The sequence below is a fragment of the Ranitomeya imitator genome, chromosome 2, assembly GCF_032444005.1.
Source record: "Ranitomeya imitator isolate aRanImi1 chromosome 2, aRanImi1.pri, whole genome shotgun sequence".
NCBI lineage: Eukaryota > Metazoa > Chordata > Amphibia > Anura > Dendrobatidae > Ranitomeya > Ranitomeya imitator.
Genome location: NC_091283.1, coordinates 597,040,150 through 597,067,515, shown reverse-complemented (window position 1 = coordinate 597,067,515; position 27,366 = coordinate 597,040,150). Strand labels below are relative to the sequence as shown.

Below are 27,366 nucleotides of genomic sequence, written 5' to 3'. Positions count from 1 at the left end.
TTCTAGTGATGGTGGAAATTCCAGCAAATTGTCAGTACTTGCAGTGGTTAGAAACTTCCCTTTAAAAACCTTCATCATTTCATATGGTTTCTGGACCCCAAAATGCATGATTATTGTAGCTTACCTTCTGATATTCCAACAGAAAGCTCTGGAAATCCAGTAATGATACTCTGTAAAGCTCTGGGCGCTCTCCACCTCTGGGAGGGACAAAAAAAATTATGTAATTGACCATACATTTGATCAGAATGTATCTCCTACATTATTTTGTGATAAATTAAAGTAATATTGATACATATTTTTCCTAATCTATTTGTATTCTACAATTGTAGATTTTTTCAATTTATTTTCTCAAAAAGATTATGGGGTGGCCATCTTGGCTGTTGACATGTTACCCACCAAGGCACAGAATCTGTCTCATTGACCTCTATCATATAGTTTTCTGGTCATGCTCTATCACCATTTGTGCAGGAGGAGATGAGCTGTGATCCTCTGCCATCTACTACATAGCAAGTGTGCCATCTCTTTATCCTGCTTGTGATTCGAATGAGAAGAAAAGTGATCTGGACAAAACAAGATGAATTAACCTAAATATTAAACTTCGTGGCCAGAGTGAATTTGCAATTTTTTAGGATGATTTTTTTTTTTTTTAATAATGATAAACCATGATCTCAGGCTTCCTCACTGAGATGGTAAGGCCGCAATGCAAGCAACTGTGGGAAGACACCAGACCAGATGCAATTCTGCATCTTTATCTGCAATTGTCAGGGGCCTCCTATAACAGCTCTGTAAGAAAGTAAATGCGGAGACTCTCAAATCACGTATATAATGTGCAGTCAGGGACTGGTGTCAGCATTCATTATATACGTACAGCAGGCTTCATCATTCCTACCCTACTAATAAATCAACCCTATTTCCCATGTTGAGCAACATCTTCTAAACTAGCATTCTAAATATGGTGCTCATTCAAAAAGGGGGAACCTCTAAATGATAGCCATAGAGCCAGTCTCAGAAGCTCACAGATGCCACGACACAGACGCATGCTACTGTCCAGATTAGAACTGCAGTAAAAGACCCAGATCACAATAAATCACTACATTTATCATGAACATCAGTTTAGTAAAACCGCAGGCGGAGAGCATGGTCGATACCCCGCAATGTAGAGGAAGATTAGTAGATTATCCTCAAAAAGATCTATTACCTTGTTCAAAAAAAAACCTTCAGTCTGATTGAACAGTTTTCCATTAGTTAACCCCTCAACGACCGCCGATACGCCTTTTAACGGCGGCAGTTAAGGGTACTTATTCCTCAGCGCCGCTTTTTAACGGCCCTGAGAAATAAGGGTATAGCACCCCTAAGCGTCGAAAAAGGATTCAGGTCGGTTTTTTACCGTCCCCAGTGTTGCGATTGCTGTTTTTCACAGAATAACGGCAACCACAAAAAAAAAAAAAAAAAGAGAAAAAAAAATAGTAAAATCACCTCCCCCCTTTATCACCCCCTTAGGCAAAAATAATAAAATAAAAAAATGCATTTTTTTCCATTATTACATTTGGGTTAGCATTGTGGTGCGGGGCTTAGGGTTGTGGTGTTGGGGGTTAGGGTTGCGGTGCTGATGGTGTGTTACGGTTAGGGTTGAAATTAGAATTGTGGGGTTTCCACTGTTTAGGTACATCAGGTGGTCGCCAAACGTGACATGGCGCTTGCCATTGATTCCAGCCAATTTTGCATCCACAAAGTCAAACGGTTCCTCCTCCCCTCTGAGCCCTGTCATGTGCCCAAACAGTGGCTTTCCCCCCACATACGGGGTATCGGTATACTCAGGAGAAATTGCACAACAAATTTTGTGGTCCATTTCTTCCTGATACCCTTGTGAAAATAAAAAATAAAAAAATTGTCTCCGAAGTAAAATGTTTGTGAAAAAAGTTAAAATGTTCATTTTTACTTTCCACATTGCTTCAGTTCTTGTGAAGCACCTGAAGGGTTAATAAACTTCTTGAATGTGGTTTTGCGCACCTAGAGGGGTGCAGTTTTTAGAATGAGAATGGTATCACTTTTGGAAATTTTCTGTTACATTGGCCCCCCTCAAACTCACTTCAAATGTGAGGTGGTTCCTAAAAAAAAAAAAAAAAAGTTTTCTAAATTTTGTTGGAAAAATTAGAAAGCGCTGGTCAACTTTTAACGCTTATAACGTCCTAACAACAAAAAATAAAAAACTGTTTCCAAAATTGTGCTGATGTAAAGTAGACATGTGGGAAATGTTCTGTAATGCTGTAGATAAGCCCCCGATTTGACCTGAAAGATAAGAAAAATAAGTTACATTATGCTCACCCGAGGGGCGGTCTGGTCCCATGGGTGACTCAAGTCCGGATCCGGAGCCTCCCATCTTCTTGTGATGCTGCCCTCCTGCTTGCTTCACAGGCTCCACGCTATCGCGCTCCTGCACAGGTGTACTGATCTGCCCTGTTGAGGGCAGAGTGAAGTAATGCAGTGTGCAGGCGCCGGGAAAGGTCAGAGGCCTAGTGCCTGCGCACTGCAGTATTTTGCTCTGCCATCAACAGGGCAGATCAGTACACCTGCGTAGGAGCGCTATGCCGAGGAGCCTGTGAAACAAGCAGGAGGGTGGCATCACAAGAAGATGGGAGGCGCTGGACCCGGACCTGCAACACCCATCGGACCGGACTGCCCCCCGGGTGAGCATAATATAACTTATTTTTCTTATCTTTCAGGTCGAATCAGGGGCTTATCTACAGAAGTATAGAATGCTGTAGATAGTAACATAGTTACTAAGGTTGAAGGAAGACTTTTAAGTCCATCTAGCTCAACCCATAGCCTAACCTAACATGCCCTAACATGTTGATCCAGAGGACGGCAAAAAAAAAAAACAACCCACGTGGCAAACACTGAGCTCCACATTGAAAAAATTCCTTCCCGACTCCACATAAGTTCCCTGGATCAACGCCCTATCAAGGAATCTAGTATATATAACCTAAGAGAAGCCCTCAAAGGCAGTGGCCACATCTTATATTAACCAAAACAGCTGACAGGTTCGCTTTAAGGACACAAAAATTAAAATTTTGAAAATTGAAACATTTTCAAAATTTTTGCCAAATTTCCATTTTTTTCAGAAATAAACGCAAGTCATATCGCAGAAATTTTACCACTAATGGGAATTACAATATGTCACGAAATAAAAAACAGTCTCAGAATCAGTGGGATCCCTTGAAGCGTTCCAGAGCTAGAACCTCAAAATGACAGAGGTCAGAATTGTAAAAATTGGCTCGGTCATTAAGTACTAAATTAGCTCTGTCACTAAGGGGTTAAAAGTGACCGTTTACGAAGGCAATGCACTTCTACCATCAGCTGTTCCTCCTGACTACATACACAGGTGAGCAGCCTTTTGTTTTATTTTTCAATGGAGAGAGGAATTAGCAGCCGCTAGAATGTTACAGCAGCAATTGTTTCCTGCAGGAACAGATTGGGCATATTAAAACCTAACATGCAGGGGTGCAACTACAACAGGTGCAGGGGTTGCAATCGCACCTGGGCCCTGGAGCCTAGGGGGCCCTAAAAGTCCCTTTGGCCTATAGAAAGACTATTGCTATAAAGATTTAAAATATTTGGGGGCCCCATTGGAGCTTTCGCATCGGGGCCCGTGAGTTTCAAGTTACGCCACAGCCAACATGCCCGACTGTCCCCACCACCCCAATATCTGCCACTGAGTTGGAATTCATCCATATACCTTATCAGTGGTCCCCAATTTTTGGCTTGGTGACTTGTAGTTGTCTGCCATTTTGGTGCATTAATACCAGGTCTAGCAAACATCTATGAAGTGCAAGTCTCCAAATAGTGAGTTGTGAGTAGCCCTACACAGAAGATCAGATCGGAATGCTCATATACCTGCAGGGGGATAAATATGGTAAATTGGATCAGTTAATACTGCCAGTTAGGCCTCGCCCCCACTTGCGCATAAAATCGGAGCGTACAATGTGAGAAACCATCGCATTGCACTCGCACCAATGTTATTACACTAGTCAATGCTCATCTGCAAAGTTCTTACACAGCTCTAATCGGACGGAGGAAAAAAAATAACAGTATGCTGCGATTGACAGCGTATGTAGGGAGCTTGTGACATTATACATGTCCAAGACATCTATCTATATCTGTATATATAAGATTGTTTTATTAGTTTTGTAATGTAGCTTTAAATTATATAGAGAAATACAGTGTGTAAAATATGATGTTAAAAACGCATTACATACGGATTGCATAAACATGTGATATGGATGCCATACGGATGCTGGGGTGGGGAAATCGCACAGTCGCATGACAATAGTTATGCTTTTCTGGATCGACATTGGAGCATTTATTTATTTTTTTTAAATTCAGATGTGAGCGAGGCTTTAGAGGGTTGTTTCACGCTGGACCCGATAGTGGGGAGTGTCTGCTTAATGTGAGAAACAGAGGCAGTGGGATGGCCTGGGAGTAAGGAGAGTGCCTAAAAGAGAGAGGGGCACATAGTCTCGGAGGGATTTCTCTTGGGAAGCTTTGACTGTCGTTATACAGGTAATAGGGGACTCGGTGTCACTTCTGCAGGGGATAGGTGGTCACTGGATGTGGCTCACTGCTATCTCTCAAAGCTAAATTTAGTGCTTAAAAAAAAAAAAAAAGTTAACAAATGTTGGGGACCACCGCCTTATATAGCTGACCGATGTCCGCCAACCTGTATGCAATGTGTATGGCCCTCTTTCATAGAGGCACTACTGCTAACACTCACTCGGTCAGGTAGGTAGGCCAAATTACCTGTACTTCATGATCACCTTTGATTTAGGAATAACTCGATTGAGGACACTCACCTTTCCAAGAACGGAAGCGGCATCTAAAAGCAAAAAGACAAGTGAGGAGCATGAATTTATGCATAGCTTCAGACACATTTCTCTGGCTAATAGACTGTGGTTACAGTACTGTAGATCTTCAGTAACCAAGACCTACAGAAACGTTAAAGGAGCTAATGACTCAAGCGACATCCTGCATCTTTACAAACCACAGCAGCCAGCAGCCTCTAATTAGGTCAACACCATCTTTCATTTATGTTGCAGTTGGTTAATGAATTGTTTGGTTTCTTTTGCTTAATTCAAATTGTCCATTAACTGGTTAAAAATATTAAACTATAAATTTCCTACGTCTCCACCATAATCAGATTTCACCACCTTCCATAACAGGTCACTGTCTAAAGAATGGCTAGATGAGTGGTAAAATGGTATCAAAATACATTGGTCACATCAAGATTACTTACCGTTTTCTGGGCATTGTACATGAGGGAACGGTACAGCTGAGCAAACTGGGCATAGTTAATTTCTTGGTTCCTCTGTTCCACTTCCTGTAATGAAGGAGAAATAAGCGAGACAATACGAGAGTATGGATGAACAATTGAAGTCTGCACAATTACTAGAAGCTTCTTCCAAGAATATCATTTACATGGCAGCCATTACAATAATAATAATAATAATAATAATAATCTTTATTTTTATATAGCGCTAACATATTCCGCAGCGCTTTACATTTTTTGCACACATTATCATCGCTGTCCCAGATGGGGCTCACAATCTAAATTCCCTATCAGTATGTCTTTGGAATGTGGGAGGAAACCGGAGTGCCCGGAGGAAACCCACGCAAACACGGAGAGAACATACAAACTCTTTGCAGATGTTGTCCTTGGTGGGGTTCGAACCCAGGACTCCAGCGCTGCAAGGCTGCAGTGCTAACCACTGCGCCACCGTGCCGCCCAATGGTAGCTTCGGTCGCTAACCACACTCGCTGGCTGGTCCACAAGCCGGCTCCATGGACCCATTTGGTGCAAGACTGTGAACGTTCACACAGGAATAGGGAAACAGAGAATCCGCCACTGGTTTCACCACAGCATTGCAAAAAAAAACCAGACCCATTGTGAAAATCCACAACAAGGATAACATAGGATGGCCAAGGAGTCACAAGAAAGGTAGAACTCTCTCACAGCCCTTGTGAGAAGGGTAGTGTGTTGATGGAGGACTTTAAAAATACAAGCTATATATCCCTGGAAGTTCCCAAAGAGGTCTAATGATGCCAAGAGCGAAGGCATTAGTCCTGACAAAGCTCATAACCAGGCCGACAGGTCCTCTTTTTGCTTCACATCCTGAACTTATGGGAAACAAAGATGCATTGTAGGTGGGTTACCCCTTTCCATATGGCCAGGATACAAGATTTGGAAGCGCATTATCCATTTTCTGAAAGAAATACGAGGAATATCGAAAGTTGGAGCAGAAAGAGTACCTGGGTTTTAGATAGTCTGTGACTTTTGAAGAATTTCTCAAGCTGACCCCCAAAATGTAGACTTCTGACAGAGTTTGTGAGTCTCTTTCCCATAATTAAGTCCCAGAGTACATATTTTAAAAAAAAGTGAATAAAGGGGCACATTATGTCAGCAGTGGCAGCGAGATGAGGAAATGGCTCAACTGCAAGAGGTGTAGCGGACAGGGGTTTTCAGTATCCATTAAGTGTGCAATGATTTTCAAGATCGTATTTAGTAAGAAGTCTCTGGCTTGTGTTTTCTCTGCTACATTCCAGGGTCAAAAAGGGATGGGATCTCCGTGCAAGGCCAGATTACCTATAATAGGATAAAGTGATGGATGTGAGAAGAAAGATTGAAGCGGCTACTGGTAGTGTGGATCTGAAACGGCTATGATGGGTACGGGATTGAAGACGGACATTTCTCTGCAGCAAGTGGATGAGATTTGGAGAAATCTCATCTATTTTGCTGCTAACTCATCTGCCCTGTATGGGCATACTCTTAATTGTGCCCTTGGGACGTTAGGTCAAGATTATTACAATATGCCACCAAGGGAAGACAAGAACTACAGCCATTCTATACTGGACCCAATATGATACTGTTGGAAATGCTACAGGATGTAACCCACAAAATCACCAAATGCCACACACATGTTTATTAGCATGTAAACACAGGCAAAACCCATCAAAATCCCAAATATTTAAGAAAATTAAATCTTTACCTACACCCAACTTACACTTGCTATATTCTTTTAAGAGGACCTCCTATCTAGAAGACCATTTTATGTTGCAATTTTTAGAGGTCACCATGAAGTACCGTAGTTTCTCTGTAAACCTGTCCAATGACCTTATTTACTTGGAAAACCCCTTAAAGTATTCTACAAAACGTCTGCTTATTAGCAAAACATGACATTTAACTTTCAGTTCCATCCACAAGGTCAGTAAAGAAGAAAAATAAAAGCTTAAAATAAGAACTTTGTGGTGCACCACTGCCTACTGATTTGTGGTGTACGTACATAAGACAAGACAGAAAACGTGAATTATGCATGTAGACTAATGTTATTCAAGGGTTCTCTCATTACAGACATTGTCTGATCAGCAAAAGTCTGATGAGCTGATACAAAGCGGCAACTAGAAAAGCACCATGCCACTTTGTCTGCCGTCAGTTCCAATTTGATTTTCCTAGCTAGCTGCAAGGGTGCCATTAGTCAATGGGATTTTATTATAGTCAACGATAATCCATGCAACTCCGGGAAACGAACAGTGATGTTAATAGAAAATGGAGAGACATGGTACTTTCTTAGGCTGGTTTCACATTTGCGTTTTTTGCCGCTGCGTTTAAACGCATATAAACGCATGCTTTTTTTCCCCTATATTTAACATTAAAAACGCATGCTTTTTTTTGTACGGGTTTTGCCGCGTTTGACGACGCATGCGTCGTTTCTATGCTTGCGTTTTTTTTGCGGAAATGCAACATGTAGTAATTTCTAGAGGCTTTTTTTGCCGCAAAAAAAAACGCATGCGTATTGGTGTCTATGTAAACGCATGCGTTTTTAAGCACATGCGTTTGGTTGCGTTTTTAAACGCATGCGTTTCAATAGAAAAAAACAAGTCTACACACTGATAAGCCACCCCCCACCATCAAGGTGATAAAGGGATCCAAACCCTAACCCTAGGGATCCAAACCCTGACCCTAGCCCTAACCCTACCCCTAGGGATCCAAACCCTAACCCTAGCCCTAACCCCAGGGATCCAAACCCTAACCCTAGCCCTAACCCTAGGGATCCAAACCCTAACCCTAGCCCTAACCCTAGGGATCCAAACCCTAACCCTAGCCCTAACCCTAGGGATCTAAACCCTACCCCTAACCCTAGGGATCCAAACCCTAACCCTAGGGATCCAAACCCAAACCCTAAGGCTATGTTCACACCTAGGAAGGGGGCTGTGGGTTCTCCCGCGGGCTTTCCCGCACGGATTTGATAAATCTGCAGGGCAAACCCGCTGCGGTTATCCCTGCAGATTTATCGCGGTTTGTGTTGTGGGTTCCGCTGCGGGATTTACTCCTACTATTGATGTCGCATATGCAGCAATATGCAGCATCAATAGTAATGTTAAAAATAATAAAAATGATATACTCACCCTCTGACGTCCCGATCTCCTCGGCGCTGCAGGCGGCGGTCCGGTTCCAAAGATGCTGTGCGAGAAGGACCTTCGTGACGTCACGGTCATGTGACCGCAGGTCCTGGTCGCATAGCAAACCTGAGACCGGACGGCTGCATGCAGCGCTGAGGAGATCGGGACGTCAGAGGGGGAGTATATCATGATTTTTTATTTTAATTCTTTTTTTTCTTTTACACAAATATGGTTCCCGGGGCCAGGAGGAGAGTCTCCTCTCCTCCACCCCGGGTACCACCCGCACATTATCCGCTTACTTCCCGCATGGTGGGCACAGCCCCATGCGGGAAGTAAGCGGATCAATGCATTCCTATGGGTGCAGAATCGCTGCGATTCTGCACAAAGAAGTGACATGCTGCGGGTTGTAAACCGCTGCGTTCCAGTGCGGTTTTTCCCGCAGCATGTGCACAGCGGTTTGCGGTTTCCATAGGGTTTACATGTTACTGTAAACGCAATGGAAACTGCAGCGGACCCGCAGCGGCAAAATCGCCGCGGTTCCGCGGTAAAAACCGCAAAGTGTGAACATGGCCTAACCCTAGCCCTAGGGATCCAAACCCTAACCCTAGCCCTACCCCTAACCCTAGGGATCCAAACCCTAACCCTACCCCTAGCCATTTCTATTTATAGTGGGTTTTCTAGTTGATTTTTATGATTGGCAGCTGTCACACACTAAAGACGCTTTTTATTCCAAAAAATATTTTTTGCGTTACCACATTTTGAGAGCTACAATTTTTCCATATTGTGGTCCACAGAGTCATGTCACACGCCCTCTGTAGTCCCATTGGCGGTGTCTGGATCTTGATTTTTCTCTTGTGAAATTTCTCATCATGCGTATCCAAAACGCAAACGCAGGAAAAACCGCATGTAAACGCGTAAAAACGCGGCGATTTTTTAACGCATACGAAAACACATGCGTCTAAAAAACGCAGTGTTTGTACGCGTTTGCATGAGTTTTTTTCACCACCTGCGGATGCGTTTTAAACGCTGTGTTTTTAAACGCAAATGTGAAACTAGCCTTAGCATATATGCCACTCTAGCATTGGCTATACAGCTGCTGAATTTGAACATACGTGGCATATCCTAGCGATTCTTCACAATTGTCCATGATGAGACATCCCTTTTATAAATAGTTTCTATACAGTCTCACTATTTATGGACACAAAAGAGGCAAGTGAAAGCCTTAAACTCACAATAAGCCGATCACGTAGAAACCTCATGTTGGGAACTCTATAGTTGACCTGGGACAACATACTCTTCAGGTCCTTCACAGAGATCCTAATGGAATAGAGAGAACATTAATTGTCTACATTGCCGCATAGTCAAGTGGCTCAGTTATTGAAAGACTTTATCCTACTGAGATATCAGATGTGACGAATTTATGCGAGGAAGTGAGGACAATAGGATAGAGAACAAACATGTACAGAGGAGCCACCCTGACATCAATAATAATACTATGAACTTTACAGACGACGAATTCTAAAGGAGAAAATATAAACAGGCGGGCAGAGACTACTATATATGTGATACAGAAATAGCGTGTAAGCCGATGGGAAGTGCCAGCTTGTAGGGGGAAGGACACTGGTCTCCTCGCTTTGTAAGAACATCAGGCCTGATGTTTATAATTCTAGGAATACAGGTCAAACATTCTCATCTATCCTAGTCCTTGCAATCCCATTCCTTTGGTCTAACCCAGTCTTTGCAGCATTTCATTATTTTATGGAAACATGCATTTCTTTTAAAAGCAATGTCCATCTTTCCAACCATTTAAGTGTTCCAGTTCAGCCAACATGAAGCAACTTTGCAAGTAATTTAAATTAAAATTGTCTCGCTATTTTGAGCAAGCAGCTCCTCTGTAGATCTGTGTGTCTCCAAGATAACATACTACAATCCGATCATGCACTCTCGGCACTCCTTTTGCCTTTCATATTCAGTAGCTCAGAAAGAAGTCATAGACAAATAGAAGGGTACCAAAAATGCATAATACCGAGAAGCCTATATTATAACCTTTTGATGTACAGATGGAACGGCAGGACTAGAGAGTTTGTTAGTAGTGTATTAACATGACGCATAGGTCTTCAAAAGGAGCACCAGAAAAGATTCTATCAAGCTGGTTTTCATAGTTGGTTAATTTTTGGTGCACGGAAACGAGAAAACAAATAGTGCTTGCCATGTACATAGCCTTCAGTACTAACCCCAATTGACCCATCATTCTTGTTTGCTATATATTCCACAACAGCTTGTGTTTTATCTAAGTTTTCATCTAGTCATGCTAAAACATAGGTGGTTACCGACAAGTCAAGAGACATCTGGTTCAGTGTCACCACACATCTGGATTTAGGTCTCTTATCAAGCTGTGGCGTCCTTACTGACTAATCAATTGCTTATGCTCGGAGAATGAGCTGAAAACATTTTCCACCCAATGTTCTACCATGTAAAAGAATTTCCATAAAAGAATCAACCGGGTGTTTAAAAAAAAAAAGCTAGAGAAGCAAACAAATCTATTATCCTATATATTTTCTTACAATTTCCCATTTTGTAAAAGTGACAATGGTAAGTGCAGACATATTATTTGTCATTTTTTGATAACCAATGCAAAGGGGCCAACTGACATGGTGGAACTTTGTGTTGTCAATACAGAAAATGTTGAAGAAAAAAAAAATACTAATTTCATAATATAATTAAAAAACGATTACCATACATTTAATTCCCTAATATATGCACAATTTTAAGTTATGAACAAAAATCTTCATTTCAGACGTCTTCAAATATTCTCATACGTTATTCATCAGTGTTTTGAATCAGAGTTGCATCAGTGTTTGGTCAGTTTTTACCATCAGTTATTTTTCACGGATTAAAAAAATAAACAACATTGTTTCTCCTTAAAATTACAATTTTAAATCATGGACAGCACACTGATGCTCATCGGGTGCTGTCTGTGATTTTTACCGACCCAAAGACTTGTAGAGGGAATTTTGAGTCATGACAAAAACCAAAAGTTGAAGAGTTGAATGACTGATTAATGATTGGTCCGCACAAACACATTGAAATGTGAATAGCTCCTTACACTATTATAGGCATGTGTTGTATCCATGAAAAACACAGATAGAACAGGTACATGATTATCTGAATGAGGCTAAAGCATGAAAAAACAGCATCAATTTATTATACATGGACCAATGCCACAGTTTTCCAGTGTACACGATACTTACTTGTCCTCACGATTTCTATCTAAAGAGTAGAACTGCTTCCGTAGCCACCTATGACAAAAAGAAAGAAAAAAACAATTACTATTAGAAAAATAAAGCACAAATGGCACAATACCACAATATTGAAAAATAGTCACGATCGTTCTCCAGGCAATTCTGGTCTAGAAATTCCTACCTAGCCAAGTTACAGTATATGGCATTAGACGTACGATTCCCTTATAGTGGGTACGGAAAGTATTCAGACCCCTGTAAACTTTTCACACTGTTTCATTGCAGCCATTTCATAAATTCAAAAAAGTTCATTTTTTCCTCAATGTACACTCTGCACCCCATCTTGACAAAAAAAAACAAATGTAGATATTTTTTGCAAAGTTATTAAAAAAGAAAAACTGAAATATCACATGGTCATAAGTATTCAGACCCTTTGCTCAGACACTCATTTAAGTCACATGCTGTTCATTTCCTTGTGATCCTCCTTGAGATGGTTCTACTCCATCATTGGAGTCCAGCTGTGTTTAATTAAACTGGTAGGACTTGATTTGGAAAGGCGCACACCTGTCTATATAAGACCTCACAGCTCAGACCAAATGAGAATCATGAGGTCAAAGGAACTGGCCAAGGAGCTCAGAGACAATTGTGGCAAGGCACAAATCTGGCCAAGGTTACAACAGATTTTCTGCAGTACTAAAGGTTCCTAAGAGCACAGTGGCCTCCATAATCCTTAAATGGAAGAAGTTTGGGACCACCAGAAGTCTTCCTAGACCTGGACGTCTAGCCAAACTGAGCAATCGCGGGAGAAGAGCTTTGGTGGGAGAGGTAAAGAAGAACCCCGAGATCACTGTGGCTGAGCTCCAGAGATGCAGTAGGGAGATGGGCGAAAGTTCCACAAAGTCAACTATCACTGCAGCCGTCCACCAGTCAAGCCTTTATGGCAGAGTGGCCCGACGGAAGCCTCTCCTCAGTGCAAGACATATAAAACCCGCATAGAGGTTGCTAAAAAACACATGAAGGACTCCCAGACTATGAGAAATAAGATTCTCTGGTCTGATGAGACGAAGGTAGACCAATTTGGTGACAATTCTAAGCAGTATGTGGGGAGAAAACCAGGCACTGCACATCACCTGCCTAATACAATTTCAACAGTGAAGCATAGTGGTAGCAGCATCATACTATGGGGGAGTTTTTCAGTTGCAGGGACAGCACAACTGGTTGCCATTGAAGGAAACATGAATGCAGCTAAGTACAGAGATATCCTGGATGAAAATCTCTTCCAGAGTGCTCTGGACCTCAGACTTGTCCGAAGGTTTACCTTCCAACTAGACAATGACCCTAAGCACACAGCTAAAATAACGGAGTGGCTTCAGAACAGCTCTGTGACCATTCTTGACTGGCCCAGCCAGAGCCCTGACTAAACCCAATTGAGCATCTCTGGAGAGACCTGAAAATGGCTGTTCTCCAACGTCCACCATCCAACCTGACGGAACTGGAGACGATCTGCAAGGAAAAATGGCAGATAATCCACAAATCCAGGAGTGAAAAACTTGTTGCATCATTGCCAAGAAGACTCATGGCTGTACTAGCTCAAAAGGATGCTTCTACTCAATACTGAGCAAAGGGTCTGAATACTTATGACCATATGATATTTCAGTTTTTCTTTTTTAATAAATTTGCAAAAATTATTGAGAAAAAAAAAAGAACTTTTTTGAATTTACCAAATGGCTGCAATGAAACAAAGTGAAAAATTTAAAGGGGTCTGAATACTTTCCGTACCCACTGTATATTGATGATGAAGGATAAGAAGTTCTAAATAGTTGTATGCAAGTTGCATACCTGGTTACTAGGGGCAGAAACAATATGTTCCTCTCCATTCACAATCCTAGAACAAATTTTAAGTTAGGCAGGGTTCACATTAGCGTTCGGGGGCTTTGCAGAGGGCTGCGTACATCCTCTGTTAAGCCCCGCCTACTTCCGCATACATCCTGGGTACCTATCTTTAACATTAGGTACGCAGGACATGCGGATACGTTGTTTTGACGCGTCAGCCGACCGCACGGGAACACAAGTAGCGTTTTGTGCGGACTGTGGGTGCGTCAAAATGACACATCCGCATACATCCGCATATACTAGAGATAAGTATGCAGAACACATGCATAAGTATGCGGAAGTAGGAGGGGCTTAGCGGAGGAAGTACGCAGCCCTCCGCAAAGCCCCCGAACGCTAATGTGAACTTAGCCTTACCCATACACTTGAATAGATGTTGACCCTTCAGATGACAATAGTTTCTCTTGACACCTCACCCCTTCCCCTGAACACCCAGGCATTATTGGCCTGTCTGAGGAGCATGTTCTCAATAAGGAGAGGGGAACTAAGTAGATAGCAGATAATAAAGATGGCTCGTCTCTCAGAAAAAAATATAAGGATTGGGTCATTCCTTTTACTCTTGACATCATCTGTCCCTGTTATGCGACTAATAAGAGCCAAGAGGGCCACATACATTTGGTTCAGTCCGTTGTTTTGGCTGACTTTGCCCATATGTGAATAACTCCTGACATAGCCACGCTACCATGCCAGCACACACAAAAAAAAATCATCATACATGTAGAGTAGAAAATCCAGTGGCACTCACAGATCAGAAAAATAGAAACATCATTGACATGGTTCTTTGGATAAGTTTTGGTAAGAAGCCATCTGTTAATCCTTCAACAATCAGGACATGCGTTCACTTCCGTATTTTTTTTTTGTGTGATGTTCATGTTTTTCCTGGCACAGTTGGCTGTACATTTTATAAAGTGGTAAGCCAACAGCCAAACACTCCATGTGCTTTATAAGTATATACTCTTGGCAGCGGCTTCTCTCCCGCCAAACAAAGGAATGGCCATGCGGAAATCCAACCCTATGATGTTGGCTATTTGTTGACAACCAGGAGGAGACACCACCACAGACACTAGATCAATGGAGAACCCAGGCTAGAAGATAACACCTGTTACGCCCCCCTTTACCTCTCTATCTGCAGTGGTGTGGGGGCCTGGAGAGTGTCTTGGAGTAACCAATTTAATCCTTTTATCCACATAGTCACTTCTTCCTCAGATGTTGCTGCAACACAAAAGAATAAAAATAAAGTGAAAACACAGAAGCTATAATAGATCTCAATCATAAAAAAAATATTACACACAGTCAGGCACACACTTTCCAGGAAATGGCTTAAGCCAAATAAATCAATATTAATGAAGATGCATTACCTGCAGCACATTTATTACCCCGGTGGTTAGTACCAATATCACATAGGCAATCAGTGAATGAGGTAGCATGAAAGTGATATGGAGGTGACTTACCCTGCAGGCTCAAGGTCTTAAGTCTGAACTCCATTCCATAGAGGATAACAAAGCAGTGATCTGGTTCAAGGCGTACAGTAGAATCTTCCTGGTAACGATCAAAATCCCGAGAATTCTTTCCTTGACGAATTTCCTTTATCTCCCTGATGTCCACTGAGAAAAGAATTGGTACAGTATATGGATGAGCCATCAGATCCAGTATGAAGATTGCACATCTGAATGTGATTTTCTTTAAGCCCACCAGAAGAACATGCTTTTATCTCCAATTATTACATAAATGCCTGCAGCCTCAATCTGTGTAAAGAGTTCTTCATCCACTCTGTCCACAAACATTAATGTGTTTTCCATTTTTTTAGAACATTATCTAACTTGTCTGAATTACATAGCTCCATGTTTTATTTAAATATTTTGCTCCAGAGGGAATGGAAGATGAGAAGCTGTGTCTCCAAATATACACAAGACTACTCTAAAAGGTGGCTATTGTCTTATGGTACTAAAGCTGGGCATACAAGAGATAGTGGTCATCTGAATATGCGTTCGGCCGACAGTAATGATGAGCAATTCAATTTGCGTTGCCGTAGTCCAATGTCCAGTCTGATGCTCAATGGAAGTCGGGCTTCACTTCTGCACCTGTCATCCTGGGCTCCTGTGACATTATAAAATTGAGGTCCAACTCTCAGAAAAACATTAAGGCCGGAGTCACACTAAACATATGAAAAATTGGTCCGAGTCTCCCTGCCGAGAGGCACACGAGTGTAATGAGAGTACAATCTGATTTTTTACACTTTGCATCCGATTCACATCCAAATGCAGTGCAATTTAACATGAGCTTTTACATAGAGAATCGCTCTGTGTCATTTACACATCATTTTCAAAGGAAATATTCTTCAATTCTTCAAAACATACTATATATATATATATATATATATATATATATATATATATATATATATATATATATATATATATATATATATATATATATTATATATACATATATATACATATATATATACATATACATATACACACACACACGCATACACACCATCAGACTGGGAACAGGAGCTTACAGGGAGCTCTGGCCTTTTGTGGGCAACCCTGGCAAATCGTCCTCTTCTTGCCGCGGCTCCGGCGCTGGCGTACTTTGTCTGCCCTGTTGAGGGCAGAGCAAAATACTGCAGTGCGCAGGCGCAGGGAAAGGTCAGAGAGGCCCAGCGCCAGCGCACTGCAGTACTTTGCTCTGCCCTCAACAGGGGGCTCTGCCTTCAACAAAGTACGCCTGCGCCGGAACCGCAGCGTGAAGACCAGAATGCTGTAGATAAGCCCCTGATGCTGGTGGGCTTAGCTCACTTTTGATTTTGGGGATGACAGGTTCCCTTTAAGGTTTAGGAGCAGGTCTGCAGATGAGGACAGGTGGGGGAGGGTAAGAGGGAAGGGGAAATAATTATTTGTTTGAGTGCTGGGGTTTGTGGATAGAAGAGTTAGGCTATGTGCACACCTAGAGTAAATGGATGCAGAAATGTCTGCACCATTTCTGCATCTCTTCACAGGAAAAAATTCAGGGTGAAAATGCACAGAGAATTGGCATGCTACAGATTATTTGCTGCACCAAATCTGCAAGTCATAAATAAGCAACATGTCCATGAGACTTAACGACCGCTGATATAGAGAGAGTACCTCTGCCATCCCCGTACCTTCCGGCTCCATCCCCCAGCCCTCCGCATCTTCTTCCTGTAAGAAAATGGCATGCGCAGTGCGCCTGCCGAGATTTTTCTATTGGTTCATTTTGATCACTGCGATAGGGTCCATCACAGTGATAATAAAAAATAAAAAAAAATAATAAATATATATATATATATATATATATATATATATATATATATATATATATATATATATATATATATATATATATATATATATATTTATTTATTAATAATAATAATAATAATAGACATATATATATATATATCTATAATATAACGCTGGGAGCGTCACTCTGTCCGAAGCCTCTATAGACTGCGCAAGCGCCGGCGCAGTCTGGGCCTCACAGAGCGACGCTCCCGGGAGATCGCGGTGTGCGTTCACACTGAACGCACACCGCGATCTCCACCGCAGAAGCAGGGACCGCCAGGAGGGTGAGTATCGGCCTATATTCACCTGTCCCCATTCCATCGCTGAGCGGCGCCATCTTCCCGGTCTGTGGCCTTCAGTTCAGAGGGCGCGATGACGCGCTTAATGCGCGCCGGCGCCGCCCTCTGACTGAACAGTCACAGCCAGGAGACCGGGAAGATGGCGGCGCTCAGCGATGGAACGCCGGACAGGTGAGTATAGTAAGTGCTGGGGGGGCCTGAGCTGGCGGCGATACCGGCACCTGACCCCCACAGTGTGCCGGTGTCCCCGCCTGCTCAGGCCCCCCAGCACTCGGCGCTGAGCGGGTCAGAGGCAGTATGGGGACGCAGTATGGGGACGCAGGATGGAGCAGCACATAAGGATGGGGACGCAGGATGGAGCAGCACATAAGGATGGGGACGCAGGATGGAGCAGCACATAAGGATGGGGACGCAGGATGGAGCAGCACATGCAGGATGGAGCAGCACATAAGGATGGGGACGCAGGATGGAGCAGCACATAACAGTATGGGGGCGCAGGATGGAGCAGCACATAACAGTATGGGGACGCAGGATGGAGCAGGACATAAGGATGGGGACGCAGGATGGAGCAGCACATAAGGATAGGGACACAGGATGGAGCAGCACATAAGGATGGGGACGCAGGATGGAGCAGCACATAAGGATGGGGACGCAGGATGCAGCATGAACATAAGGATGGGGACGCAGGATGGAGCATGAACATAAGGATGGGGACGCAGGATGGAGCAGCACATAAGGATGGGGACGCAGGATGGAGCAGCACATAAGGATGGGGACGCAGGATGGAGCAGCACATAAGGATGGGGACGCAGGATGGAGCAGCACATAAGGATGGGGACGCAGGATGGAGCAGCACATAAGGATGGGGACACAGGATGGAGCAGCACATAAGGATGGGGACGCAGGATGGAGCAGCACATAAGGATGGGGACGCAGGATGGGAGCAGCACATAAGGATGGGGACGCAGGATGGAGCAGCACATAAGGATGGGGACGCAGGATGGAGCAGCACATAAGGATGGGGACGCAGGATGCAGCATGAACATAAGGATGGGGACGCAGGATGCAGCATGAACATAAGGATGGGGACGCAGGATGCAGCATGAACATAAGGATGGGGACGCAGGATGCAGCATGAACATAAGGATGGGGACGCAGGATGCAGCATGAACATAAGGATGGGGACGCAGGATGCAGCATGAACATAAGGATGGGGACGCAGGATGCAGCATGAACATAAGGATGGGGACGCAGGATGCAGCATGAACATAAGGATGGGGACGCAGGATGCAGCAGCACATAAGGATGGGGACGCAGGATGGAGCAGCACATGACAGGATGGGGACGCATGATGGAGCAGCGCATGACAGGATGGGGACGCATGATGGAGCAGCGCATGACAGGATGGGGACGCAGGATGGAGCAGCACATGACAGGATGGGGACGCAGGATGGGAGCAGCGCATCACAGGATGGAAGCAGCGCATCACAGGATGGGGACGCAGGATGGGAGCAGCGCATGACAGGATGGGGACGCAGGATGGGAGCAGCGCATGACAGGAAGGGGAACGCAGGATGGAGCAGCACATGACAGGATGGGGACGCAGGATGGAGCAGCGCATGACAGGATGGGGACGCAGGATGGAGCAGCACATGACAGGATGGGGACGCAGGATGGAGCAGTGCATGACAGGATGGGGACGCAGGATGGAGCAGCACATACCATGATGGAGACAATATACCAATATAAATGCTCGCCACCCGGGCGTAGAACGGGTTCAATAGCTAGTATATATATATATATATATATATATATATATATATATATATATATATATATATATATATATATATATATATATATATATATATTTGTCTATGGGTCACTTCTGTCTTTCTGTCTGTCCTTCGGTCACGGATATTCATTGGTCGCGGCCGCTGTGTCATGGAAATACAAGTCGCTGATTGGTCGTGGCGACCAATCAGCGATGGCCACAGTCCGGCGGCAATATGGCTGCTCCCTCCTCCCCGCAGTCAGTGACCGCTCCATACTCCCCTCCAGTCATCCAGTCATCCCCCACACAGGGTTAATGCCAGCGTTACCGGAGCGCGGTGTAACGCACTCCAGTTACGCAGCTATTAACCCTGTGTGACCAACTTTTTACTATTGATGATGCGTATGCAGCATCAATAGTAAAAAGATCTAATGTTACAAATAATAATAATAATAATTATAAACCCGCAACATCATCACAGGTCCTGCGCTCATCCAACCCTGGGACCGGAAGCTGCCGCGTGCACCGCACACAGGACTACAAAGGCTCCCTCGGAAGGTGAGTATATGTTTATTTTTTATTTTAAGTCTTTTTGTAACCTGTTGCATACGTGTCTGGGCAATATACTACGTGACTGGGCAGTATACTACGTGGCTGGGCAATATACTATAAATTAAAAAAATTCTTTGTAGCTAGAGTTGGGGTTCGGGCTGTAGCATGGGGGGGTTCCATTGTTTAGGTATATCAGGGGGTCTCCACACGCGACATGATTCCAGCCAATTTTGCGTTCCTAAAGTCAAACAGTGCTCCCTCCCTTCTGAGCCCTGCCATGCGCCCAAACAGTGGCTTTCCCACACATATGGCGTATCGACATACTCAAAAGAAATTGCACAACAAATTTTGTGGTCCATTTTCTCCTGATACCCTTGTGAAAATAAAAAATATTGGGTCTAAAATAATTTTTTGTGAAAAATTTAAAATGTTAGTTTTTTTCCTTCCACATTGCTTTTGTTCTCGTGATTTAAGGGCACAAAAATTAAAAGTTTGAAAATTGCTAAATTTTCAACATTTTTACCAAATTTCTGTTTCTTTTTCATAAATAAACGCAAGTCATATCGAAGACATTTTACCACTAACATGAAGTGCAATATGTCACGAAAAAATAATCTCAGAATCAGCGGAATCCGTTGATGCGCTCCAGAGTTATAACTTCATAAAAAAGCAGTGGTCAGAATGGTAAAAATTGGCTTGGTCACTAAGGGGTTAAGGTTTCTCATTCACTTTGCTGTCATCAGGGTTTGTTACAATTCCGTGCAAAATAATAATAAAAAAAAAACGCACCAAATCTGCAACGTGTGCACATAGCCTAAGGATTATTGAAGCAATACCTGTTAGAGCATATACAAGAATAGTAAAAGATGAACTGTAAAAGAATGAGAAGGTGAGGTGCGGTTACTAGTGGGTATTTTCTCCTTATCGACTGGTCTCGCATGGCAGGGCTGTGGAGTCAGAGGCCATTTATATAACATAAACTGGGTGCAGTAGTACAATGCAGAATGTGCTGTAAATTTGTTTCATAAGAATTTGGGAAAGTTCTGAACTGTCCTATAAATGTCTGTTATGTTCCTGATCTAAGTGTCTCGGCTTTCAGTTGAGATGAATCAATGCTGCACTTTATGCACATGCTCAGTAGTGACCAGTGCTATGGAGTCATGTGAGATGAATCAGTGCTGCACTTTATGCACATGCTCGGTAGTGACCAGTGCTATGGAGTCGTGTGAGATGAATCAGTGCTGCACTTTATGCACATACTCAGTAGTGACCAGTGCTATGGAGTCATGTGAGATGAATCAGTGCTGCACTTCATGCACATACTCAGTAGTGACCAGTGCTGTGGAGTCTGGTATTTTTTTTTATGTGCCTTAAGTCACTGCAGTAAAATACAGCTTCAAGCATAGACTACAGTGAAAAGGATCTATGGCTCCATATTTGTACACCTTTAAGTGAAATATACCATGTGTGACCAAATGGGAGAATCAAATCAAAGCATCAAAGGGAGGGATGAACTTCGTGAAAGTATTTAATATAAATTACAGTATTTGCTAGCTTACACAGCAGGGAAGGGGATGAAAACACAAACTAAGATAGATTGATACAGAGGTGTGGATGGTGATTAAAACAATCAGTCAGGTTTGAGGGATGTTGGAATCAAGAAACAGGAGACATACCAATGGAATTCAAGAAACCATATTTGATCAATGATTTGTGTCTGCGATAAATGCTGATACATTGATATCATTGTTGGACAAATTTCAGAAGACTATATTAGTAGGGGTTGTCCCACATCACAACTTCTTACCTGTCCACAGGCTAGGCGAGAAATGTCTGATGACAGTGACCTTTACTGAGAACAAGGTCCTGAGTCTCCCTTTGAGTCAATCGTACATACGATACATTCATTGACACAGACAATAGGGTGACGGCACTCATGTGCTAAGACTTCATCCATCCAACCGAGTGAACAGGAGTCCTCTTCTTGTAATTGGTGGCATCACATTGATTAAACCGTTCGCATCTATCTCTAGGATAAATTGTGGGAAAACCCCTTTAATGTAAAAAGTAGGGCACAAAACCTCAACCATTTGGAACAATCATCATAGCAATAAGAGAAGGATTCAACTCTTACTACTCGACTTGGATAATAGCCAACAGTGGTCTTCTACTCAGGGGGTTTCCTAATCAGAACTAGAATGGCATCAAGGTCATACATCAAGGTCACAGTCTCTTAACTGTACTATAGAGGGAATAGATAATCCTTACACTTTATAACGCCAAGACTTGAAGTCCCAGGAGACTCCTCTACAGAAGCTTGATCCATCAGCACTTACTGCACACAAGTCGGACTAAGTCCGAGGGCACCAGATAGATGCATAGGTCACTGACATGCAAGATAGTTTGTTGAAGGGCACACCATTATAAATCTCCTAAAGGTACATGACATTAACTCATCACTCCCCACATATCTTGTTCCCAGATGCAGTGAGACAGGATGCTCAGCTGCAGTAAAACCACATGCAGCATCTGTGCTTTATGCCTGCCCGCATCCTGTGTCAGATGGGGTACTTCATCTGTCATCCTCTAGCTGTGCCCACTCCTTCCCCAGATCACATCCTATGCAGAAATGTATGCTGCAAGCTCACACCTTCTGTTAACTCCATAAACTTATCACACAAAGCTCGATATTTTATTCCACCATGCTAACATTAAAATCGAGAACTTGAAAACCCAAAGCAAATTTTGAGCTTGGGTTCCACCTTCTGCTGAAGTAGGCTAGGCAAAACAAAGTGACTTGGGCCCCTAAAAAAGATTAATTACAGTAGTAGGGTAGAAAAATATTTAGAATTGAGAGTCCTCAGTAGTAGGGTATAATTTTGTTTGGACCTTTAGACAATGTCAGAGCTTTCTATTGGAAATGTTTCAGACAGACAGATACAGGTGACAAAAGGAGTCAGATCCTTGGAAAAACAAAGGAAAATGACTGGAATCCAAGATCCCAATGCAGAGAAGCAACTGAGCCACCACGCTGTTGCCTCTGCTACTACAGTATGTGCTTGGTCAGTTATGTAGTATGTTCTAGGGAACTTTTTAAAATGGGATTTGTCACCAAATTTCACAATACATACCCTACAATTGTTAAATTAATCTCCAAGGCTACGTTCACATTTGCGGGGCGTCGGGCGCAACCGCGGCAACGCATGCGTCATGCTCCACTATATTTAACATGGGGGCGCATGGACATGCGTTGTCTTGCGTTTTGTGACGCATGCGTCTTTTTTGGCGCAAGCGTCAGTGCGCAGAGGACGCAGCAAGTTGCATTTTTTTTTTGCGTCCAAAATCGGCCAAAAAAGGACGCATGCGTCACAAAACAATGCGTTTTTGCATGCGTTGCGTCGCCGACGCAACACACAACAACGCAAATGTCAACGTAGCCTTAAAACTGAAGAGTATACTTACTGTAAAAATCCATGTCATAACTACTATATAATGCTGATATTAGAAGGAGCATTTCAGTCAAGCTAAAAACTGAGGGAGTCCATGAGTGCAAGTTTACTAAATCTCTGTTCAGCCCGCATGCATTACATCAGCAGCTTGTACTGAGCAGTGTGAGATTTCAGCAGCAGGGAGGAAAGACACTGAGGGGGAAAAAGCTACTTACAAGAACGATTACATAGCTATTCTGGCATGGATTTTCTAACTACACTAGTCTTATCAGATCTAGGATATCTATTGCAGCATTTACGTAGATATTTGGTTCAATTCATTTTGTTTGTTTTTAGAGACTAGGAAATACCATTCTCTGGAATGTCCTGAATATGTAACAAATATATAGCCACAATCAGTTTACAAGTGAGTGGATTTTCAGGAAAATATGTACAGCAATAACTGACACTAGATTAGACTAATCCTCAGTTTCTGGCAAAGTGTTCCCCTGTTTTTGACTGTCTACCTTGCTGGAATAAGACATCATAAAGTAAGGACTATTGTCAATTTATTATTATTATTATTATTATTTTTTAACTTGACTTGATGAATGACCCCTCTTTAGGAAGATCAATCTTGTGCAAGCTTAGATAGGTCCACCAGGGTTTTCTCCACCATTATCTTGATAGTATCAAGCCACTGGATTGCTGGTCTTCCTCTTCACCTTGATCATTCTATCCTTCAAATCATGATGTCCTTCTTCAGTTAGTGCCCTCTTATTAGAGCATCTTAATATTAGTTTATTAATCAGCATAAATTAACTGAAAATATGAATTCAACCCCTTTCTGACATGACATACTATCCCGTCGAGGTGGGGTGGGCCCGTATGCCCACCGACAGGATAGCACATCATAGCGGCCGAGTGTCAGCTGACTATCGCAGCTGACATCCAGCACTATGTGCCAGGAGCAGTCACGGACCGCCCCCGACACATTAACCCCCGGCACACTGCGATCAAACATGATCGCAGCATTCCGGGGGCATAGGGAAGCATCACGCAGGGAGGGGGCTCCCTGCAGGCTTCCCTGAGACCCTCGGTACAAGGCAATGTGCTCACCTTGTACCGAGCATCTCCTCCCTGCAGGCCCCGGATCCAAAATGGCCACGGGGCTGCATCCGGGTCCTGCAGAGAGGTGGCTTGCAAGCGACTGCTCAGAGCAAGCGCTGGTAAGCCTGCAGCCCTGCATGTCAGATCGCTGATCTGACACAGTGCTCTGCAAAGTGTCAGATCAGCGATCTGTCACTATAACATGATGCCCTCCTGGGGCAATGTTCTAAAGTAAAAAAAAAAAATGTCAGATGTGTTAAAAAAAAAAAAAAAAAAGTGTCCTAAATAAAGAAAAAAAATATATATATTGTTCCCATAAATACATTCCTTTATCTAAAAAAAAAAAAAACAAACAATAAAAGTACACATATTTAGTATCGCCGCGTCCGTAACGACCCGACCTATAAAACTGTCCCACTAGTTAACCCCTTCAGTGAACACCGTAAAAAAAAAATAAAGGGTTGTTTTTTGCCTCGGTTTTTTGTTATCATACCGCCGAACAAAAAGTGGAATAGCACGCGATCAAAAAGACAGATATAAATAGCCATGGTACCGCTGATAATGTAATCTTGTCCCGCAAAAAACGAGCTGCCATACAGCATCATAAGTGAAAAAATAAAAAAGTTATAGTCCACAGAATAAAGCGATGCAAAAATAATTATTTTTTCTATAAAATAGTTTTTATCGTATAAAAGCGCCAAAACATAAAAAAATAATCTAAATGAGGTATCGTTGTAATCGTACTGACCCGAAGAATAAAACTGCTTTATCAATTTTACCAAACGCGGAACAAAGAAATTCATGAATAGCTGGTTTTTGGTCATACTGCCTCACAAAAATCAGAATAAAAAGCGATCAAAAAGTGTCACGTGCCCGAAAATGTTACCAATAAAAACGTCAACTCGTCCCGCATAAAACAAAACCTCACATGACTCTGTGGACCAAAATATGGAAAAATTATAGCTCTCAAAATGTGGTAATGCAAAAAATATTTTTTGCAATAAAAAGCGTCTTTTAGTGTGTGACAGCTACCAATCATAAAAATCCACTAAAAAACTCGCTATAAAATTAAATCAAACCCCCCTTCATCACCCCCTTAGTAAGGGAAAAGTAAAAAAATTTTTTTAAAAAAAAGTATTTATTTCCATTTTCCCATTAGGGTTAGGGCTAGGGTTGGGGCTGGGGCTTGGATTACATTTATGGTTGGGATTAGGGTTAGGGGTGTGGTTAGGGTGTGTTGGGGTTAGGGGTGTAGTTGGGTTAGGGTTTCAGTTAGAATTGGGGGTTTCCACTGTTTAGGCACATGAGGGGTCTCCAAACGCGACATGGCGTCCATCTCAATTCCAGCCAATTCTGCGATGAAAAAAGTAAAACAGTGCTCCTTCCCTTCCGAGCTCTCCCGTGCGCCCAAACAGGAGTTTACCCCAATATATGGGTCATCAGCGCACTCAGGACAAATTGGACAACAACTTATGGGGTCCAATTTCTCTTTTTACCCTTGAGAAAATAGAAATTTGGGGGGCTAAATAAACATTGTTGTGGGACAAAAATGATTTTTTATTTTCACGGCTCTGCGTCATAAACTGTAGTGAAATACTTGGGGGTTCAAAGTTCTCAACACATCTAGATAAGTTCCTTGGGGGGTCTAGTTTCCAATATGGAGTCACTTGTGGGGGGTCTACTTTCCAAAATGGTGTCACTTGTGGGGGGTTTCAATGTTTAGGCACATCAGGAACTCCCCAACGCAACATGGCGTCCCATCTCAATTCCAGCCAATTTAGCAGTGAAAAGTCAAACGGCGCTCCTTCCTTCCGTGCTCTGCCATGCACCCAAACAGTGGTTTACCCCCGCATATGGGCATCAGCATACTCAGGACAAATTGGACAACAACTTTTGGGGTCCATTTTCTCCTGTTACCCTTGGTAAAATAAATCAAATTGGAGCTGAAGAAATTTTTTTGTGAAAAAAAAAAATTGAACATTTAATTTTTTAACATTCCAAAAATTCCTGTGAAACACCTGAAGGGTTAATAAACTTCTTGAATGTGGTTTTGAGTACCTTGAGATGTGCAGTATTTAGAATGGTGTCACACTTGGGTACTTTCTATCATATAGACCCCTCAAAATGACTTCAAATGTGACGTGGTCCCTAAAAAAAATGGTGTTGTAAAAATGAGAAATTGCTGGTCAACTTTTAACCCTTATAACTCCCTAACAAAAAAAAGGGGTTTCTAAAATTGTGCTGATGTAAAGTAGACATGTGGGAAATGTTACTTATTAAGTATTTTGTGTGACATATCTCTGTGATTTAACCCCTTAATCCCATATGACGTACTATCCCGTCCAGGTGACCTGGGACTTAATTCCCATGGACGGGATAGTACGTCATATGCGATCGGCCGCGCTCACGGGGGGAGCGCGGCCGATCGCGGCCGGGTGTCAGCTGCCTATCGCAGCTGACATCCGGCACTATGTGCCAGGAGCGGTCACGGACCGCTCCCGGCACATTAACCCCCGGCACACCGCGATCAAAGATGATCGCGGTGTGCCGGCGGTGCAGGGAAGCATCGCGCAGGGAGGGGGCTCCCTGCGGGCTTCCCTGAGACGATCGGTACACGGTGATGTGCTCACCGTGTACCGAGCATCTTCTCCCTGCAGTCCCCGGATCCAAAATGGCCGCCGGGCTGCATCCGGGTCCTGCAGGGAGCACTTCCGGGTCAGGATCAGGCTGCAGCTGCAGCTCTAATCCTGCCCGGCTGTATGTTAGATCACCGATCTAACAGAGTGCTGTGCACACTGTCAGATCGGTGATCTGTGATGTCCCCCCCTGGGACAAAGTGAAAAAGTAAAAAAAAAAATTTCCACACTTGTAAAAAAAAAAATAAAAAAAAAATTCCTAAATAAAGCAGAAAAAAAAAAATATTATTCCCATAAATACATTTCTTTACATAAAAAAAAAACAAAAAAACAATAAAAGTACACATATTTAGTATCGCCGCGTCCGTAACGACCCGACCTATAAAACTGGCCCACTAGTTAACCCCTTCAGTGAACACCGTAAGAAAAAAAAAAAAAAAACGAGCCAAAAAACAACGCTTTATTATCATAACGCTGAACAAAGAGTGGAATAACACGCGATCAAAAAGACGGATATAAATAACCATGGTACCTCTGAAAACGTCATCTTGTCCCGCAAAAAACGAGCCGCCATATAGCATCATAACCAAAAAAATAAAAAAGTTATAGTCCTCTGAATAAAGCGATGCCAAAATAATTATTTTTTCTATAAAATAGCTTTTATCGTATAAAAGCGCCA

At 42.8% G+C, this 27,366-nt stretch overlaps 1 protein-coding gene across 1 annotated transcript in view; it reads right to left on the bottom strand.

Moving 5' to 3' along the window:
* PLCG1 (phospholipase C gamma 1) overlaps window positions 1-27,366 on the bottom strand; it is a 119,032-nt gene that overhangs the window by 32,582 nt on the left and 59,084 nt on the right. The window contains exons 2-8 of the mRNA XM_069752344.1: window positions 15,032-15,184; window positions 14,699-14,792; window positions 11,703-11,750; window positions 9,684-9,768; window positions 5,291-5,374; window positions 4,851-4,873; window positions 125-197 (exon numbers count right to left, since the gene is read on the bottom strand). Of these exons, the coding sequence (XP_069608445.1) occupies window positions 125-197; window positions 4,851-4,873; window positions 5,291-5,374; window positions 9,684-9,768; window positions 11,703-11,750; window positions 14,699-14,792; window positions 15,032-15,184 (560 nt within the window). The remainder of the gene's footprint in view (window positions 1-124; window positions 198-4,850; window positions 4,874-5,290; window positions 5,375-9,683; window positions 9,769-11,702; window positions 11,751-14,698; window positions 14,793-15,031; window positions 15,185-27,366) is intronic.